At 39.6% G+C, this 22021-nt stretch overlaps 1 protein-coding gene across 1 annotated transcript in view; it reads right to left on the bottom strand.

Annotated features, from left to right (window-relative positions):
* The window catches only part of MAP3K13 (mitogen-activated protein kinase kinase kinase 13), a 78902-nt gene that overhangs the window by 9892 nt on the left and 46989 nt on the right, over positions 1 to 22021 (bottom strand). Inside the window, exons 4-11 of the mRNA XM_004675057.2 lie at positions 18559 to 18750; positions 15144 to 15302; positions 12723 to 12881; positions 12085 to 12193; positions 4667 to 4776; positions 3848 to 3964; positions 2968 to 3105; positions 1134 to 1920 (exon numbers count right to left, since the gene is read on the bottom strand). Of these exons, the coding sequence (XP_004675114.1) occupies positions 1134 to 1920; positions 2968 to 3105; positions 3848 to 3964; positions 4667 to 4776; positions 12085 to 12193; positions 12723 to 12881; positions 15144 to 15302; positions 18559 to 18750 (1771 nt within the window). The remainder of the gene's footprint in view (positions 1 to 1133; positions 1921 to 2967; positions 3106 to 3847; positions 3965 to 4666; positions 4777 to 12084; positions 12194 to 12722; positions 12882 to 15143; positions 15303 to 18558; positions 18751 to 22021) is intronic.

Here is a 22021-nt window from a genome sequence, read left to right as displayed (position 1 = left end):
TAGCAGGACAAGCTAATATTTTTGGAAAGTATATTTGTGCCAGCCCCTATTTAAATACTTTATATATAAAACTCACTAATCTTCATCTTAAAGAATGAGACACCGCCCACTATCAACCTCATTTTGTAGACAAGGACACTGACGTTGGTGAGGTGCTAAGTGGAAGCACCTGACTTTGAACTCAGCTCTGCTTGAGCCCCAGGCTTATGCTCTTAACTGCATAGTGACTGCCTCCTGGCTAATAAACCACAGGCGGTCAGGGCCAAGGAGAACAGGTTTTAATATCTAGGAACTGGCTGGATTATGATGGTTAGTGTTTACCAGTTTAGTCAGTGTTTCCCAGGATGTATTGCTGAGAAAGCTAGTTCTATGGAAGGTTACAGATGTAAACTGAAAGGACAAATAGGTGAGGTAATGCTAGATTCAACAAGGTGACGGCACAATTTCTCAAGCCCCAGGGTAGTCGATGGGCCCAAGGAGTCTCCAGAAGGGGGTAGGGAATACTGTTTCCCAAGTTTGTTTTATAACGGAATCCTTCCTTCTTGCAACAGGATTGGGCTACATTAGTGGTATGCAAACTATTCTGATTAAGTGTCCCCAGTATGTGGTTATATTTATCTATCTTTACAATATACACGTTTGAATCAGTCCTTTTGGGTCATTGGTTCCCAAAGTATGTTCCTAGTTCCTCACTAAAGCAGTGTGGAAAGTATTTACAGTGAAAGAAACTATCCTTTTTTTTTTTTTTGGTCCCATGCTCTAACAAAATGTGTACTTTTTTTTTTAACTACTTAAAAGAGTTTTATAACCCAAACTATAAAATTCAATTTATTAATTTTTGTTGTTTAAAACAGAAGTGACATTTTTGAGCGATTTCCCAGTAAAGAATTACAAAGTCAAGATACGAATGCTTATATTCTTAGACTTTGCTGAAAACTCTTTTTCCCAGTCCCATAAACCAGTCACTTGTTTCACGTTTTATAATTTTTTTGCACATGCATGTTTTTAAATCAATCACCCAGCACTAGCATATCTGCTGGACTGGCATCAATGTTCACATTGTAGGTATGTTCTATAATGTGTGAGACCTGACAGACGTTGAAGGCGAGGACACTGCTGTTGTCATAGCTTACCTTCTGAAGAGGCCTTGTTTTTCGAGGTAGCAGTGGCGGGGTGATGTGATGAGGGGTCCCAACGGATGATGCGGACCTACAGCCGTTGAATTCATTTTCCTTTATTTTTTCAGAACCTTGGGTGTTTTCCGAGAGAGGATTGTGTGCTGGTGACTTAAAAAGGTTGGGGCTCCTCCCTGCTGGCTCAGCTGAGGGCACTTCCAGGGACCCGCACTGTTCTGGCCTGCACTGGAGGTAGGAATCATAGGGTTCAGCAGGACAACAGCCCCAGCGGGCAGCTTGGCCCTTGTCGGGCTCAGGACTCCTTCGGCAATCTGCTGCCATGGCTGTGGAGATGAGGTCGGGGCTGGAGCCCGGCACCTGTCTTTGAGCGTGGTTGCTGAGCGGGCTCCGCAGGGCTGCAGCTGGCCCAAAATACTTCAGGTTATTGGCGCAGGTGGTGATGTCCTGTCCGTGCATATTGAGTCTGGGGTGGTGACTCTGAGACACGGCAGGAGGGGGTTGCTGGTATTGCTGCTGCAGAGGGTCATGGTGATGCGGAGGAGGGTACTGGGATTGAGCCTGGTGTAAGTAAGTGGGGTGGGGCGAATTTTCCGGGGTTGGCTGGTTTTTCAAGATTGCTGCGAAGTCACTATGGCTGCCTCTGCTATTTCCTCGGCGGTGGCGTGGTTTGCTCCGATATCTGCTCTTGCTGCTTGAGGTGGACATTTTGGGGCTGCCTGACAAAGGGGATGCAGCAGGAGCCACCTCCATACTAGGGATACCCTCTGATTTTAACAGATCTGGCCTGGGAGAAAAAACAGATTCCGTTTTAACCATATGAAAACATATTCCATTTGCGGAAATGTATCCCGAGTCTTACAATGCTGCACTTAACTTTTGAATCAGCAGTCACCGATACACAGATTCATGCAGTGGAGGTAACAGATGTGCACGTTGAAAGAAGTGTGAAGTGTTAGGTTACAGCATTGTTTAAAATGGAGTTAGTCACAACCTAGATGTTCCCTTATGCAGGATTCCCTTTACTCTTTCTGGGATTGACCCTGTGCCTCACAGGATTGAGGGAATCAATTCCATTTAAGTTCTAATCCCACCCTCTGGGTTTCCTGAGTTCTTCCTCATTATCTCAGCTATCTTGAGCCTGGTGCCAGTATACCAAGGCATAAGGCTGAGTGTTTGTCCACGATCAGAAATCTGTCTGGTGATGAATCTGGATAGACCAACAAGGAAAGAGGTTGGCTACTAGAGAAGGAAACATCAGGGCAAGTTTGGGACGTTTATTTAAATTTCACAAGAGTCCCAAGACAGAGTGGGAGGAGGGAAACTCAGGGTTATAGAGAGGTAATTATCACAACACCTGTTTTTGTTTTGGTGATGGATTTACAGGCATTCAATACACTATTAAAAAGAACTACCTAAATAAAAATGGGCCATCCATGGGTGAATATGCATATGCATAAATCAGGAATTATGGTGAATCCAATTCGGGGCACCAGGAGTAAAAAAAAAAGATCATGTATTATACCATTTCACCCATGAGCCTGAAAGATGTCAAGTGACATGGTCCATATGGCATAGTTAATAACAGATTGACCTGGGATTGACATTCGGTTCATGAATGTCATCCCTCTTCATGTCTTTTCATTATTCTAGCTACGCTAAGATCATAAATACGCCTTACAGAGTGAGCAGTAGATTCCCAGAATCTACGGCACATTCATCTTCTATTCTGTTCTTTTGGGGAAGGGGGGGTATGCTGGCTAATGACGAGGCTGTGTTTCTAGGGGAGTATTTGCCCATCTAGCTGAATATCAGGCTGGTCCAGGTGTCTCACCTTTTGGTTTGCGACCCGGGTTTGTGAGGCACCCCCTTCCTCTTCATGAGCTTCTCCATGGCATTGGGGTGGATTATTGGACGCACAGGGTGTCGTTTGTAGGTCCCAGGATACTTCTTTTCCACTGCTTGCTCGCGCCTGCAGGGAAAAAAGAAAAAGCCACCTCTCAGTCACTGCAGACAGAAAAGACGGGCAGAATATTTCCATCCTTATTGTGCCCTGGGAAATTAAGTGGCTGCTGCAAGTGGTTTAGGATATTCCTGATCACGGCCAGAAGATCCTGTGGTGCTGACCAAAACAGCAGCTCCTCAAAGAGTAGCTCCCACCATGGCCTTGTCTCCCATGAGGTGTGTTAGGGTGGGAAGGTCACAGGTTCTGCCCACACTGAACAGATCTCAGCTGTTTGGATACAAAGGCTGCTATTCAGATTAAACAGGAAAAAAAATACTAAATTCAAACTATCCTGATTTCATTGTGCTCTTCACTCAAAGAATGGACGGATTCGAGGCTGACCTTCCCACCCACAACACACCTCGTAGGAGACAGGATCTTCTGGCCATGATCAGGAATATCCTAAACCACCGGCCACAGCCAGTTACTTTCCCAAGGGACAATAAGCTCCTGCTCATTCACACCAAGCTCTTCGTGAAATAAGGATCTTCTCTCTGAGCCTTTCAGAGGGTAAAGCTGCAAATATCACCCTCCAGTGCAACTTCACTTAACTGTGTACCTTCCCAGGGCCAGGACATCCCATCCCTAAGGAATGTTGGGGGAAATGAATAAAATATTTGTGAGTTCTCAGTGGCACAGCATGGAAGAGTTGTACCTTTCTGCTGATTGATAAACCCAAATAACTTAGGAAGGACAGGCAGATACTTACTTAATGAGCTCCTTTTCCCGCATCTCTAGCTGCAGCATGATGGCACTGAGCTCCATGTACAAATTATTAGCCCGTTCAAGTTTCCTCTCATAGTGTTCACGGATATCCAAAGCATGCCTGCCCAAGAAAACACTGTATCAGCAGAGCTAGATGATTTGGATGCGAACAAAGGTCAGCTCTAAAGAAATAAGAATCAGGAGCATTTGCTCAGAGGGTCTCTAAATTTAAGGCTCCCTTGTCCACACGGTGACTCAAGATGGAGTGGGTGAAGGGATGTCCAAGCTTTCCTCTTGGCTTATCCTTGAGGACCATAGCCAGACATACAGAAAAGCCAGGAGGGCCGCAGATAAAATCTGAATGTGAATCGTGTGTAATTTGTAGCCTTCATATATGCAGTGTTGGCAATATCTTGCTAAGAATATACTATAATATATAATCGTCTGTGAATGGAGTATCCACTCATCCATGGGACAGATCATGTCTAGCACAGCAGTCTCACATAACTATGCCTTGTATCTGCTAATATAAGTATCTTAAGACCAGGTACGACATCCTAAAGATTTCTGGCTTCCCATGTCATCTAGGACATGGACTGAGTGAACAGAAAGCATTCCTACAGGAGTCACAGTTGTAGATATATACAATAAAGGAGGATAGCTGAGTTGAGGTGAGAGGATAAGAAAGCAATGTAAAGGAGGGCTAACTTTGAAAGAGAACAGCCACAAACAGCAGAGATGAAATGTATGGAAATGTAATTCAGAAAGATAGTTTCCACTAATAGGGGAAGGTGGTGGGGATAGGAAGGCGACATCAGCTGACCTGAGCTCTTCCCTGCGCCTTCGGATTAGTTCTTCATCTAATCGGTGTATACAAGTTCCTTCGCTTTTGATCTTCTCAAAGTGTTTTTTCACTTCTTCTCTCCATTCAGCCTAGGCAAGGGTAGATTAGATGTTGTTGATATTCTAGGAGTTTCAGTGCCCGATATAACCATAGGATCATATACAGCCTATTTTTCCCTCTGATGCTTCTACTGAAGAGTTTTACAGAGTAGCTGATCGATAAATATTAGCCAATAGCAAAATACCTCATGCTAGTGGAATCTGCAACTGCCCACCCACTTTCTGTGTTTAGTTCAATATATGATACTGTTTCTTTTGGATTTCTTTGTAGTATTGGCCAGAAGAAAAGTTACAACTGGCATACAGGCCATCACCTCTGGAACAAAAAAAACCACTCTATTTTAAGTCAAGATGGTAGTTGGGATGGCCTGACAAGAAAGAACTATTCTGATAACCATATGCTATAAGTGTGTGCCTGTGAGAACATGATTATAACTGGGACCAAAATGTTTCCTAGACAAGTTTTATGAAAATACCTTTGAGAAAATATTTGGAGTAAAAGACCCAGAGGGTATGAACAGCAGGAGGTAGGAATAAAAATATGATGAAAAAAAGGGAAGAGGAAGAGGAGAAAAGTAAGGCTTTATAAGTAACTTAGTAGTCTGACAATAATTTTAAGACAGGGATGAATAGCTAATAGGATTTCAGTTCAAAATGTAAGCCTCTTCTAATTCCTTAAACCTTTGGTAAAGTCTGGTGTTCACTTGACTTTGGATGAGTGTTTTGTTTTGTTTTTCTAGAAATCAAGGAAATGTGCTGAACTTTATGTTTGGGTCAATGACAAAACAAAGATAAAGGAATAACCACAAGATGGCAGATGTGGAGCAGGCCAAGAATTTTACAAGGCAAAGTCAGAGTGGGCATGAAATTATAAATAAATCTCCAATAGGCTCAAAAAGGTGTTAGAAAGCACACTGGATTTTCCATAGGGAATCAATTCCAAGTCAATTTTATCAAAATTTTGGGGGACAAGAAAACCTTTGCTGGGATATAATCTATAGACTGTTTCTAGATAAACAGTTCAAGGAGTTGTTTTCTCAGATTTTGAATGGACAACCATCTCATGACTGAGCAAAAGTTAGATGTATAATGAATTGTCTTGCATTGTATAATATCCTTCTAGAAATTTTTTGCTACCTTTAGAATCATGTTAAAAATTCTTTCTCTAAATCATGAAAGAAGTTATGCTTAAGTAGTTGTGAAGTTACTATTTCTATATGTATTTGCTATTTCTAATTAATTTTCTTATTGAGACAGTTACATTGTAATTATTTAGAAAGTGATGATGACCTTGCTTATCTGTTAATAATTGTTAGATCTTCATATAAATATATATACCGAGATTTGCTGACTGACCATTAGAGAGTCTGTCTTCACTTTCAGACACCAAACCTGCTAAACAATGTCATCAAAAAGTCAAGATCTAGAATGTGCTGTACTCATTGTTTGCTAACAGTCTTTGACAGTATCTAAGCAATAAATGCAAGTTTGGTTGAGCTTCAAGTAATGCTGTTTGTTTTTTAAGTCATCAGAGAAAAAACATGAAGTAGGAAGAATGTCTGAGAGGCCAAACATCACCAGTCAAGAATTGCTAGACCAAAAAGAGAAATAAAGAGAAGGCCAAGTTTAGGCCTTAAAGCCTCCTCTTTAATGCAAATACCTGACCATGTTATACCTAGTACAATATCATCATTAATACTTTTTCTTTGTACAATATTATTAACTACAATACAGTAGTACTGATACAATATTATACCAGTGCAATACTTAAAGGGGCCAGATGAAGAGATATCCCATCTGTTGGTGAGGAATCAGACACACAGAGCAGGTTTTTTTTTTTTTTTTTTTTCATTCTAAAGAATAAACCTCCTGACATGTAGCTTATTTGTATGGAAAATCTAGAGAGCCATCTGAAGATTAAAACCCATTAAGATGTGTGGGAAAATGTCAGGCACTGAATAATAATGTGTTTTCCTTCCCCAAAGGTATCATGTTACTGGTATATGTTAATTTTGAAGTTTCATCACACATACTTAGAATCTTTATGCAGTAAGAGTTCCAATTTGCACTTCATCTGCAATTAGATATGCCTGGGCATATCTGAAGACAAGGCGGGTGGGCAGGCCTGAAGCACATTTGCAGAGACTGAGGAGCCTCTGAGAGAAAACACATCATGGGTGGTGGATTCCCATGTGAACTTGACTGACAACAAAACCACCATCATAGGAGAGCAGAGACATTGTCCATTATTTCACTAAAGTACCTGTGAAATGGGGGGTCTCCCAGATGGTCTCAGTGCTATGTCCAGTACAGACTGAGTTTGATCCCTGGTCAGGGAGCTGACCCACATGGCACAGCAGACCTCTCCTGCCTCTCCCACTGCTCCCTCCAGCAGTGTGTTTCAGTAAATCCACCTGTTCTGCTCCCCACTCTGTCTCTGGTGAATCCTTCCACTCCCCACACTTCTGGCCCATACCCCAGTTCTTCTGTGCAAATATAACACGTAACAAACACCTACAAAACACTGGGTCACAATCAGCATTGCTCTGTTATCTTTGTAAAGTTAACTCAACAGGAAGAGGAAGAGTTCATTGTGTAAACAATCATGTGCAGATTTGGTATCTTGAGAAGTACAGAGTTCATTACAGCAGGACATAGAAAGTGGGTGCTTTAAGGATACAGTGGCATCCAATAGATGCCAGATGGGGATCACAGTTCTTTAGCAGAAAACAGTGCTAACCACTAATGTAATACCAGCAGTAATGTAATGCTAGCTAGAAGATGGCTGTGTCTGGCCAGAGTTTGTGAAAGCAGACCTGATGTTAATATGAGGCTATTTGAGATTCCCTACCCTTTACTGGTAGATCCCCTCAAGACACAAGTTGGGGATCTGGGTTGAGAAAATAAAGGGTGCTTTACATGGTACTTAAGTTCTCTGTAAGACTGTAAGGGGAAAATCCAGCAAAACTTAGGTTATAGCCCTTAATGGAATCTTCTTTATGTCCCAAATAAGGCCTGGCGAAGGTGAGAATAGTAGGACCTTAGTCTTCTCCAGTTACTCAATCAGTAGACTGAAGCTGCTTTTTTTCGCCCCAAAGTAGAGTTGTCAAAAGGAAGTTGAATAATGAAATGAAAGGATAAACAAAATGGGGTATTTGCATACAACAACATATTAGTCAAACAGGAGAGAAATTATGATGCTAGCTATAACAGATGAATCTTGAAAACATGCTAAAAGGAGCTAGTCAAACACAAAAGGGCACATATTATATGATTTAATGCAAGTGAAATATCTAGAATAAGCAAATTCATAGAGACAGAAAGAATGTAAATTGTCAAGGGCTGAGGGGAGGGGGAATTGTAAGTTAATGTGGTGATAAAGGCTTTTGGAAATAGTGGTGACGGGTTCACAATATTGTGAATGTAATTAATTTCACTGAATTGTACACTTAAAATGGGAAATTTTATTTCGTATATATATTATCAAAATTAAAAGAAGAAAGAAGCTGAGCCAGTTCCAGATTAGCTTGAGGAGCAGAGAAGCAGTATGCTGGGAAGTAGCCAGGAATCAGATTCTCAGTGAGAAAAACTTTCTTCCAACTCTTGGCACATGAGCCCACTTCTCTCCTCCGCAGGTATGCGCGTCCAGCTCCTGCCTGAGCACCTGCTAAGTCAGGACGCAATTACCCTGAAGACAGCACCATCTAGCCCTATAGTGAGAGAGTATCTCTGCAACTCCTGGTCTCTGAATTCCAGGGGAGACACAGTGGCACTTTAAGGGAAATTAAAATGCAACAAAAGGTGGTGGATGAACTTAGAAGCAGGGGCCCGCCTAGAAGCTGGGATCTGACTGGGCTAAAATGCCTCCTGAAGACTCAGATCGAATGTAATTGAATACAAGGAGCAACAATGGCCTACCTGGAGGAATGGGTTATTGTCTAGGAATGAAGCCATAGCTTTGGCAGAATCTAATATTGAGCTGAAATTTGTCACTTTGTTCATCTGTTCTATATATGCTGCATCTTTATGCAGAAATTGCTGTTGATGAGCAATTTCTCTCAGGAAGGAGTCAGCTGGGCTCTTGGCACCCCCTGACTGACAGTTTTGGGGGAAGGTGGAGATCAGTAGCTAACAACCGCAGACTGATGATTGATGGGGAGAGGATTTTGTCAGCAGGCAGGAGCCAAGACTGCTAGAGAAAAGTAAAGTCAGTGCTAAGCAATCAGTTCTTCCCCGACAGTAGGATAAGGTCAAAACACAATCAACAGGAGATCCTGAGGCCATCTTACGCATGGCAGGAATTCATCAGATAAATCCCAAGAGCAAAGAGCTCAAAGCTGAATTTCTGTAGCTTTATGCGGGGTGAATAACAAGGGCTCACCATCACATTGGTCTTTACACCTTCAGTATGCTTGCATTTCTATCATCTCAGTTGATCCTCACCAAACTCCAAGAGGAAGGGAGATAGGAGAATGTTCATTGCTGAAGTTTAGAGAAATTTAGTGACTTAAGGTCACAGTATGGGGATTTAAACTCGAGGTCTATGGCTTTTCCTAGTACCTCGTTAGCTAGTTCATAAACACTTTATCATCACTAGTCAAAGATAGTGTGAATTTCAGACCCCAAAACAAATCAGCTTGCAAGTGCCTAAAATTTTCTAGGAACTAGCAAGGACAACAGAGTTGGGGCTATGAAAAGAGAGGTATATTTCGATACAGAAAGAAAACTGTGGAAGAATTAATGAATATTAAAAGACATCCAATGTGTAGTTCCCCCCCTTTGTTTCCTTCTCTTTCCTATTCCTAGTCCATAATAAGCTTTTTTCTTCAGAGTTCAATTTAAATGCTGCAGGTATGGCTAATAAAAGTGAATTTGTACAACTGTGGGTGCCGGTGCAGACTGGCCTCAGAAATCGCCTCCAGGCGCTCCAATAAAATGTTTACAATTGGAAGTTTCCAGGTCGCTACAGATATGGTGTCTCAGTGTCTGGTGACTGAAAATTACTTTTCAAGATTGTGCCTGTATAATTTTATTGTAGATGAACTATAACTGTGATTGCAACACATCCTAAAGTTGAAAGGTTTCTTAAAGAGCACTCACTGTTATTCTCCTTCATTTCCCAAGAGGGCCTAGTCTTTTTCTGAATACCAAGAGAAAAAATTTTAAAAGATTTTTTAATCCAGTGTCCACACCTGTTTGAATAATTAGTCAATAGTTTAATAGGTCTAAGGGAATTTATCTGAATGTATACCAAAGAATGTAGAAAATGTCAGGGCATCAACTTCCTCTGATTTTTCTCTAAATGCATTCACTTTTTCATATTGATTGAGATAAAACTGACATATAGCATTATATTAATTTCAGAAGTATGTAAATATTTTATTTACATAATAATGATCCACAAACACTGAGAAGCTATAGGAGCAAGCCTGACCATTTAAAGACACAGCTATGAAGACAGCTAAGCTTGTTGTAGAACGTGAGTTGGAATTTTGGGCAGCAGGGTAAGTGTCTCTTATACACTCCTAGACGCTGTACAAACAAACATAGAAGCCCGTGAGTCTTTATTAAGTTATTCCCCAACATCTGATGTGTCTGATTATCAGACACCAGAGAAGCAAGTACCCCATGTCTCTAGTCGGGGCAGGGAGAAGGACTTGTCTTCCACTCAGTGTTCTTTTCAACACATAATTTCTGAAAGGTAAACTCATCACCTCTTGGAGATGGGGGTGTGGGAGGCTATGAAGAGTAGACTGAGACCAATTGGCAATCAAACATCCTCTGAGAAGGACTCTTTGAAACAGCCTTGGAAGTCAGTGTGGAGATGGAATTCATTTTAGAAACACAGTAACATTTAGATTCATAGTAACATGAGACAAAGTTATCTGAGAAGAAATTAATAAATTCTATAAACATACAATTTTAATTTAGAATCATCACATTATTTAAAAGTCATAATTTTATCCCATTTTACTTCTTTGGCTATTGCCTGGGTCTGGTAGGAATAAATCATCTCTTGCAACTCCTACCTACACAATGACACTTGTAAGACCACCCATTCTTATCACATTTATAGCATTGCTACTTCATAGAGACAGATTCTTCCCCTCCTTATACATGTGTTTACTATGCACTGTGGCAGATCCTCTTGTCAATGGGTGAAGTGTATTTCCCAACCTGGGTGGGCTGTGACTTGCTTTGGCTAATAGATACCAGCATGTGTGATGCACATGCAGGCTTGAAAATCACTAATGCATTAGCTGCCTTTGTTACCCTGAGAGCAGCACGTGAACATTCCTATGCTAGCTTGCTGAAGGATGAGAGGCCACATGGAAGAGAGCAGAAGTGCTTCAGCTACTAGCCAGCCAGTCACCACAGTGATGAAATAGGCTGTCTCGAACATGTCAATCATCACCATTTAAAAAAAAAAAAAGATTTATTTTATTTATTTACGTATACAAGATCTGTAAGCCAGAGGTATGGGGGTGGGTGGGTGAGAGGATTCATTAGACAGAGTGGGAAGCAGAACAGGCGAATCTACTGTAACACTGCTGAGGGGTTGCTGCCGGCGAGTTGGGAGAAGTCTGCTATGTCATAAGGGTCAGCTCCCTGGCTGGGGATCGAACTCATGCCACATGGGTGGTGATAGCTTAATAGCGCTGACACTTTAGCCCCTTTGCCACCAGGAAGGCCCATCAACATTTTCCAAGGTGACCTGGCAACTGCCTGCAGGGCAGAGCCCATTCAGACAACAAAAGCACCAAGCTCAAATTCAGTGCGCAGACTAGGGAGCTAAACAAAAGCTATTATTTTTAGCCATAGTTTGGGAATGGTTTGCAATGTAGTAAAGGCTAGCAGACCTATTAAATTATATTTTATTTGGTGCCCCCAAATGGTACTTAAAGTTAGAAAAAAGGCTATCTCTGGACCTAATTCTATCCAGGGCTCTCTCTGCCATTGAGCTTCTCTTCTTTGTACTTTAATTTTTCTACTTCAAGGAAAGCAATACTTTCATAAAGCTCAGCAGTATTCTAGCTCAGATAGATGTACATGACAGCTTTCACATCCTCTTTCCTCCTTTCAGTAAATTCACCAGTGTCCACTCTGTGAAGATGACATTCCCATTCACTGACTTTTCGATATGAGAAAATAATTATGTTAAGTGCTTAAAAAACTCCAAAATATCGTGTTTGTGAGGTAGCCTAATTATTACTTGGTAATGAATAGAGATATATAATTGTGGTAAGAATCAGCATTGTCCTCCTTTCTAAGACTTATTCTTCTTAGAGTTCCTGTGTGCCTGTTTCATGGCATTTGGTGGGAAGTTTCCAGACTTACCTGAGACTTGAAGTAAGTTTCTTGTGGGGTGGCAAGTACATCTGCAGATGCTATGTCTAAATGCATGAGTGTCTGCCGAAAAGATGGTCGGTTGCGAGGTTTGCTCTGCCTGAAAGTAAAGAAAAAGGCAGTTTGTGCATCTCAGAAGGTGTGTCCAAGTAAAAAATGTTATTCTACTTCATGGAAAACATTTCACTCCATGAATAGCTGTAACTCAGGAAGCTTTGATATACTGAAGAGCAAAAAAAAAAAAGTAATTACAAAATGCCTCAAATGATGCAATGGGAATCTCTAGGATGAGTGACCTATGTGATAATAATAGCGCATTAAGATTGGTAAAATAATGATAATTATCATTTACTAATGCCTCCTATTTTAAGATATAGCAAAAGCTATAAGTTTCAATTAACCACAACACAACTCTGTGAGTAGGTGTTATTCCATTTTACAGATAAGAACTTGGAATGACAAGTTCAAATGGTACAGATAGCAAAGGGCAGGGTAAGAGTTGGAACTCAAGGTTCCAACAGGAACCTCAGGTGGTCCGCTCTAAAACATACATAGAGACCTGACTGCAGTTTTAAAAGTATTTTGAGGGAGAAGAGCAAAGAGAATATCAGGAGAAATAAACTTCTTACCATGTCTGTTTCATAAGGATTTTGAATCCATCAGGGCAAGTGGAAGGAACTGGAAGGTGTAGGCTGTTGCTTCCAACACCCCAAATAATGGCTGAAGAGTCTACATCTTTGTAAGGGATCTCTCCTGTCAGCAGCTCCCAAAGAACCACTCCGAATGACCTACGGTAGGAGCAGGAGCAGGCACAAAAGACATTTCAGAAAGACTGACTTGTACATCAGTTCTTTATTCGGTTTTAACCAAATAAATATCCAGTTTTTTAAAAGGTTCATTTATTTATGCATTTAGAACTAGGGTACAGGCCAAAGGTGCAGGGGTGGTGAGAGGATTCACCAGAGACAGAGTGGGGAGCAGAACAGGCAGATCGACAACGCGCACTGCTGAGGGGAGCAGAGGGGAAGACAGAAGAGGTCTGCCGGCCATGTGGGTCACCTCTGGGGCTGGGGATGGAACTTGCATTGCGCAGTTGCAGCCAGCTTGCAGTGCTGTGTCCTAACCCACTGCGCCACCAGGGAGGGCCCTAAATATCCAGTTTTAAAATTCTAATACTGTTATTAGAAAAGTAGGAACAGGTAGGAAAACTGGAAAATAAAATCAATGAAAGGTTACCAGTATTACTAGATATTAGGACACATTATAAGGCTTTAATAATTAGCTCTAATGATGGTGGTGGTGGGGGGGAATTCTTAACTCTGGTACATGAACAGGTAACTAGACTGAAAGAATGGAAAGGCAATCCAGCAATGAGCCAAATACACATAAGAATGAATATATTAGTGACATCTCAAATCAGTAGGGAAATTTTGATTATTCAATAGGTACTATAGGGACAGGTGGGGAAAAAATTAAATCTAAGTATCATCTTACATGAAGACATACGTCAAATGAATCAAAGATTTAAATATGAAAAATGAAGTCATAAAAATCCTAATGGAACACATGGGAAAGTTAAAAAAAAAAATCTTAGAATGCTGAAGTCTTTTCTAATTATGAAATCCAGAAGTCCTAAAAGGAGAGACTGATAAATTTAACTGCATTAAATAAATCTGTCATGGAAAAATAATAACATGTGAAAAAGTATAACTGTGATTCATATACACAAAAGGCTAATTTCCTTAATACATAAAATTCTTACAAGCTGGTAAGAATAAAGATCAGAAATATTAGCAAAGGGTATAAATAGTTTACAAATAAGTTATAAATGGTTCACAAAAGTGTGAAAAATGTACAACCACCCTTACAAGAAGAAAAATGCAAATTAAAACTGCACCCACGATTCTATTTTTTACCTCTATGGCTGGCAAAAGTCCAAGTTTAACATATTTTGTTGGCGAGACTGAGAAAACACTCATACTTTTCTGTTGGGAATATAAATTGGTATAATCCCCAAGGAAGACACTTTGGTAATAATTACCCAAATTACAAAGGAGCTGATATTTCTATTTTATCTTATTTACTCTGGTGTTACATGTAATGTTAACATATGCTATTATTTGGCTTTAAATCTAGAAGCTACTAGTAGCCCATTTTCCAAATGGAATAAAAGGAACCTCAGGAAAATGTACTGTTAATAGGAAAGATTTATAATCTCAGAAGAAACACTGATAACATTTTGTGTTTTTGGTCGTGGAAGAGCTGGGGTATAGACCAGAGGTGGGGGGAGAGAAGAGGGGCGGTGAGAGGATTCACCAGAGACAGAGTGGGGAGCAGAAAAGTAAGATTGACTAAAATATTGACTGCTGAAGGGAGCAGAGGGCAAGACAGGTGAGGTCTGCACCATGTGGGTCACCTCCCTGGTCAGGAATTGAACTTAGGCCACGTTGGTAATAGTGCTGAGCCTTAACCTCTAGGCCACCAGGGAGGCCTCTGGCAAAGATTTAAAAAGGGAGGGAAAAAAAAGCACCACACTTAGGAAATATTAAACGAAAGGAAGAACATCCTTATACACATCAAATATGTCTAAAGCACCTAAGGCAGTAAAGTACCATACACACACACACACACACACACACACACACACCAAATAATCGTGGATGTAGTTTTAATACTATCTATATATCTGAGTCACCAAGAAAGATAAACTTTGTTTAACTTGTTTTACTTAAGAAAGTGAAAATTATATAAAACATTTCCAAAAAAAATTTTATGCCAAATGTTTCCAGAGATTTCGGCAATTCTCTGAAAGCCTCGTAAGCAGGTGATTTCTGGATGGATATTTACCCTACTTCCTCTTCCAGTCCTTCTTACTATGTATCATCACACTGGGTGTATCTCAGATAATTTGAGGCAGGAATCAGCCTGCAGTGAGTAACACTAGGAGTATTCTGGGAAAGGAGAAGGAGGCAAGCCCGCCCCCTCTTCCACCCAGCAGCCCCTGAGTGTGAAAGGCTTTATTTAGAGTGGCCACAGGGGGCGTTGCTCACCATATATCCACTTTTTCAGAGACAGGCTCATTGCGGATCACCTCTGGTGCCATCCATGCCACTGTGCCTGCGAAGGACATCTTGGTACTTTTATCGCTGAGTTCCTTGGATGTACCAAAATCTGAAATTTTTACTGCATCTGTGTGAGTCACTAAAACGCTTTAAAAAGAAATAAAGAAAACAGCCAGATCATTAGTACTAAAGAAAACCACGACTAGAATTGGCAACTGAAGATTTTGTTTCCTACTCCTACCTTGTCGAATTCAGGGCATCAATGATACAACAGTAACAGCATCATTCACACTTGCTAGGCAGCAAAGCACAGTGGGCTTTTTACACCTGGTTTTCTCCTGCTTTTACCACTTGCTAACTATGTGAACTTTGCCAAGTTACCTAAGTCTTCTGGGGGCAGTTTCTTCATGTGCAAGTTGGCAGCAGTAAGGTCACAGTATCTTAAATTCAATGTAAAAAGCTCTGAAAATGGTGTATAGAATTTTTCTACATGTATAAAACAAAGTTCCTTTATCCCATGTTGTGTGACTGTCAAAGGTTTTGCAATAGATACAGGAATGTGGCTGATTATAGAGTGCTGGGGATATAAGGAAATACTCTGTTACCTTTCTGAAATCATCTGATCTGAGAGTTTTAGATAAGGGGTTATGGGCTTTTTATATAATAGACCTCATAGAATGTTCCACCTTTGCCGGCTTCGGAAACCCCAATGAGAAAAATTCTTCTTTTAAAACACTGATATGGCCCATTAAAACCATGCATGGGGCCAGGAGTTCATTCCATGAAAGGACTAATAAAGTATGCTGGATTTCCACAAAGGCTGATAAAGAAAATCAGGAATAAATTTAAGGTCAAGTAGATTCTACACAAACTGTGTTTTGCTTGTGATAATAACTACTGGGTTGTCCAAAAAGTCATAACATATTTTAATACATCATGGCTTTTCTGACAACCCAATATCTAAACTGATCTGGACAAAACAGACTTTGCTAGTTAGTCTTAAAGTTGACCAGTCAAATCCAAAGTTTAGAATATATAAGATTGCATGCAACTCTCTTTGACTCCTGTCATTTAAAGATACTTGAGTAGACAAAGATCAATCTGACTTGCTGTAAAGACAGATTTCTTTACTGGTATTAAATCTTCAGCCTATGTGACCCCAACTTTTTCTCAGATGATGTCACCAAAGTTCCAATATCCTATCTTCTCTAATTTCTCAACACTATACTGAATTCATTTGAAATAATACTATTTCCATGTTTAGAATGTTAACAAATTAGGGTTTCAGAGGTCTAATGATATATATATAGAAATGCATTTCTAATAAGAAGAAGAATCTGATACCCAAATAGTATCAGAACTGAGATAGCTAGAAAATAGAACATGTCTTAACCAACTTCTTCAGTCTTTGCTTGAGCCAGGATCTTGATGTTTGCCCTCCTTTCCACCAGTGTCAAAAGGCTATTTACTAAACAGCTCAGGGATCATAATTTGTTTATAATACCTTTATTCACACCCTACCCGTGTTTTAGCTCTGACATGTTTGTATAATCTAGGAGTTTTTGAATTAATGGTCTTAGTCTTGGTGAAAATACCATCAGAGTAAAATATCATGGGACACTGGAGGTAATTGATGATAAGGTGATAAATCCCTAGAAAGAAAAACACTAGAAACAGCTCCCTGTCTCTTTTGTGATGTTCACTGTGGGTCCTATTGGCATAACAAGAGGGAATGAACATGTGAGAAAATAGAGAAGACAGGATATTGGAATCTTGGTGACATCATCTGAGAAAAAGTTGGAGTCACGACAGGCTGAAGATTTAATGCCAGTAAAGAAATCTGTCTTTACAACAAACCCGTCTACTCAAAGATCTTTAAATGACAGGAGCCAACGAGAGCTGCATGCAATCTTATATATTCTAAACTTCCCCGACTTCCTCTAAAATTAATTCTAAAGGAAAACAAGGTGGTTAAAGAGATCATTCAAAGAGGCCTTTGGCACGTATGTCATATACTGTATCTACACGTGTTGTGGATGACAAAAGCAGGTTTGTGTTAAGAATGTGAACAGAAGGACTGAACACTACACAATAAGGTTTATTGGCAAGTAAAGAAAGGAGGAGGTTGCTCAGAGAGCTAACCACTGCAATAAACATTGTTCAGAACCACCATTATAAGTAAAAACTGCTACTTAAAAAAAAATAGATTAATTCAAAAATATATACTATTTTATCAATGGCTTTATTTCCTGCATGCCATTTGGGGAACTGAATAAACAGTCATTTTAGTGATTAGAGGTAGCCAGGGAATCAGTAAGAGCTCTACTTTTTTTAAGTAGAAGTTTTTATTTGTTAAGTTATTCTTTTGTTTGAAGTCTGTAAACAACAACTGATTTGTCCATGGAGAAGGGGCAGAATTCAATGTGAACCCTCACCTTCATATGGTGAGTGGCCTTCTGTCCAAAAGTTCTGGATTCACGTCCTAGCCAATGACTTTGGACTCTGAGCGCTAGTTTCTCTTAAATAAAATGAGAATAATGATACTCGTTTGCATTTATCCCACACAATTCTTGGACGGATCAAAGCAGATACTATAATGGATATCAAAAAATGTTGAGAATCATAAATTTACTACATATGTTCTCTGTTTCTCTAAATCAAAATGTGATAAGAAATAATAAAACAATGTTTAAGAGCAGGTGCTCACTGAAATACACTAATTTATCAATGGCTTTGTTTCCTGCCTGCCATTTGGGGAACTGAATAAACACTCATTTTAAAGTGATTAGAGGTAGCCAGGGAATAAGTAAGAGCTCTATTTTTTTTTTTTAAGGAACCAATTTGTCTTTTTCTTACCGACTCTGTGAAACTTGACACAATTTATTTCTTTACCTTCTTAGCTTAGACTCCAGGAAGTTCAAAGTCAAAAAGTAGTCCACTTCTAATAATTACACAGAATCCTCTGATATAAAAGCTTTAGTTCTAATGTTTTTATTTTCTCTTTACCTCTGTTTGTTATTCATATATTTTATACCATTATATTGTACATATTCCTTAAACTCAGATAAAAATATTTTTAGGAAATACAAACCTTCAAGTGAAGAAGTTTGCCATCAATTATTCAAGATGGTAGGAGATTACTTTAGGCATTAATGAATCTCATTTCACAGTTGTACAATTAAAATGCAACAAAAAGGGAAAACTAGGGTCAGGTGCTCAGGAATACCATCTAGGTAAATAACTAGGTCCCCAATAATCAAAATACAAACAGAGTTAACCCTGCACTGCTCTAAACTGAACCGGTAGATAGTATGATGGCTGAATGCTTCAATTGTGGGTGATAAAATTCCTGGTTTCAAAGCAATGAAACAAAAATGGGTGAAAAGTTAGTTTCAAAACTCACTTAGGTGATTTGAGATCACGATGAATAATTTTATGAAGGTGCAAATAATTCATTCCACTTGCAATTCCTGTAGACCAGTCTACTAGTAATCGAGGAGTGATTTTCCTGCCTGCTCGCAAAACCTCGTAGAGCTGTCCATGGGCACAGTACTCCATGATGATACAGTAACACGGGGCCTGGGTACAAACACCCCTTTCAAGAAAACACAAACACATGGATCAATACACATATTCACACAGCAAACATGTTGATGTTTTCAGGATACTTAAGACCATTTCTCTAAGTTATTTTATTTACTTAATTTTTATTGAAGTAAATTGGTTTAAAACATTACATAGTTTTCAGCACCATAATCCAACATCTACACACATTACATATACTGCATATGTATATTCTTTCCTGATTTTTAAATTAGCATTAAAACCCCTCTAGTCTATAGGCTTCTTTAATACTCAGTACACAGTTTTAGTTTGTTTTGTTTGCTCCAGTTATTGATACGTGGTGTTATATGTGATCCTTTTTCTGTAGGATAATTCCATTCTGGGATAAAGAATACTATCTACTAAGATTTGCATAGAGTGGAGATTGTGTTGCTTTACATTGAGAATAATTTAAATATTTCCCCTTAAACTCAAGTAGAGGATTTTTTATAGAGAGTACAGAAAGAGAAAATTCAAACATTACATTGTTATTTCAACTATTAAATCCTAAGTGATCCAAATTTATGATAACTTGACTGAGAGATCAAAAAAGAATCACTTTTCTATATTACCTAGTCTTTTAATATACATTAATTGAATACTTAAACAATTTAGAAATGTTCTTGAAATATTTCTGTTTAGAACTAAAAAATGTTATTGAATGTGTTGTTTCTATAACTTCATGAACCCTTTCCTGATTATGCCAGTCAAAAAGGTCTTTGTGACACAAAAACACTGATTCAAAAAGATACCTGCACCACCATGTTTATTGCTGCTTTATTTATAATAGGAAAGACATAGAATCAACCCAAATGCCCAAAAGTAGATGACTGGATTAAAAAGATGTGGTACATATACACAATGGAATATTAATCAGCAATCAAAAAGGATAAATACACACTTTTTGCAGCAACATGGATGGAGCTGGAAGGGATCGTACTTAGTGAAATAAGCCAGAAAGAAAAGGAAAAATACCAGATGGTTTCGCTCATAGCACAAGTATAAAGGACCAGGGGAGAAAATAATAATAGTAATAATGCACAACTATATACCAGAGACATTTTACAGGGGGTAGAGTAGAGGGTGAGGTGGGGGAAGGGCACTGGACTATGATGATGGCACACAGGTGATTGGTGATAGGAAGCCCATCGGGATTACAACTGAGATGGAAAAAGGCACAAAATGAAGTAAAAATAAACTATTATATTATTTTTTTAAAAAGTCCTTGTATTCTCTAAATTTCTGTTACATAGCAACCATTAGCTATTTATAAGCAATTTTCCCCTCTGCATATACATGCTCCCTGAAGGGAAAGGTCTCCATACTCCTTTCTCTCTATCACAAGGCCTAGGATGTCAAGCAAATTCTTCAGAAAGTTTTTAATTTCACCTTAACTTTTCTTGCTGAAAAAGAACTTCACATACACATGTGCAGAGGCAAGGGGCAGGAGGAAGGGGTCCAACATGAAAGAACACTGATTTGCCAGGCATCTTAACATTTAATTTGCCCAAACCATTGTGAAATGGAAGCTACCTTTTTCATTTCTAATGGGAAGGCTGAGAGCGGGAAACTAACCCTAATCAGACAACTAATATGTGACTGAGGAGGGATTCAATTCCAGTGTGTCCAACTGCAAAGCCCATGATTTCCCCATATGTTCTGCTGTGCTGTTGCCCTTTTAGCTTTTAATCTCTGTAGAAACAAACAACCTGGGGGGTCCTATAGTAACATCACAATGTCAGGAAAGTGGGAATAATCACATGAGCCTTTCCCACAGGGAAAGGAAACGAAAGAGAAGAAAAATGATCATGACATAATTATGGAATTCTCTGGGTCCCACTTTTTAAAGGTATGTGTATCTCCCTTCAAGACTTTCCAAGTTACAATTACTCTGTGCCAGACTTTCAGTTCTAGTCCTCAGTCAGCTACCAACCCGTGTCCTATCTCTCAGACTGCCTTAGTGAGGAAAGAATGGAGCGTCCATGGCTGTGATCACGTGGAAGCCTTGTAACAATGGAGGGTTATGAAGAAGTATAATTACTCTCCATTTCGCCTGCCTTGAGGTGCCTGTCAAATGCCACGAAGCTGTTTCTACTACTCTCCTACCAAGTAACCCAGAATTCTCCTCTTGATATTTCATGAAAAAAAAATTTTTTTTAAAATTCTGTTACTTGACACCTCACAAGAGCACAAGTATTTAGCAACTGTAAACAGGCAATTTAAGTTTCATTACACTGAAATAATTAATACAGCAGGGATAATCCCATGTGCTTAAGAATATAAAAATAAATATTTGTTTGAAACCAGTCAGCATCCTATTCAAATATGTTTTAACTTGTCCCACAAACAGACAGGCCTCACAATGATGCTACGTACTTTCCTTTCCTGACTGACGAATGAGAAGCAATCATCCCATCAGCCCAGTACTATGACAAGGCTTCTTAGTAGCTAAAAATAACAGCTCTATAATCACTTCTAATTGCTACCTTTTCTTCCCCCCAGGCACTCAATTCCAAGAGGAAGAGTCAGGTTGGGTGTTCTTTAAGACTGCTTAAAGAATTGGAAGGAAAAAGGAATATAGTATTCTTTTCTTATACTTGTCCTTCTGTACATAGCTCTGCACTTCAAAAGAAACCTGGAAGCACAGAAACCAGTAAACAGAGAAGTTTAAAATCTCCTCAGCTTTCCTATCTTCCAGACGGTCCTGAATGATTCATTGGCCAAGCAACACACGACACAGATGGCTACAAACACAAGCCTGCACAGTGCTTCGGGAGCACAGCGCAGTGGGCCAGGGACATGGTGTCACTATTGTGTTCTACGGGGGGTAAAGACTACTGAAGTATCTTCAGCCTAAAGATTTGGGCATTTGCATGGTGATGCTCATCCAGAATGCTGAAAACTGCATAAGCAGGCAGGACTGCTAACGGGTAAGGGTAGGGAAAGACTGCAGAGAAAAGGGAAGAAGCTAAAGAAGAGGAAAGCTTAGCTGCTCACACCCATCCTCTAAAGTTACACCTTTTGTGAGCCAGGGCATCCTGCTGGAAAGCCCGCTTACTTGGGACTCAGTCTAGTTTACTTTAGGAGGAGGAAAAGCCATGCTAATGATAAGATCCTTAAGGGCAGAGTTAAAATTGAACAGTTCTTTGGTACCCTCTCCAAGCACACAGCACAGGGTAAAGTTTCTAGAGCATTCTTGACGTCTTTCAAAGCAGGAACATATATGCAAGTATTGAGGAAGAGAAAAACCTATTTCTTTCTTT

This window comes from Condylura cristata, unplaced genomic scaffold, assembly GCF_000260355.1.
Source record: "Condylura cristata isolate star-nosed mole 26May11 unplaced genomic scaffold, ConCri1.0 scaffold00003, whole genome shotgun sequence".
Taxonomy (NCBI): domain Eukaryota; kingdom Metazoa; phylum Chordata; class Mammalia; order Eulipotyphla; family Talpidae; genus Condylura; species Condylura cristata.
The sequence above is the reverse complement of the archived record's forward strand: the minus strand, read 5'-3'. Positions and strand labels throughout refer to the sequence as shown.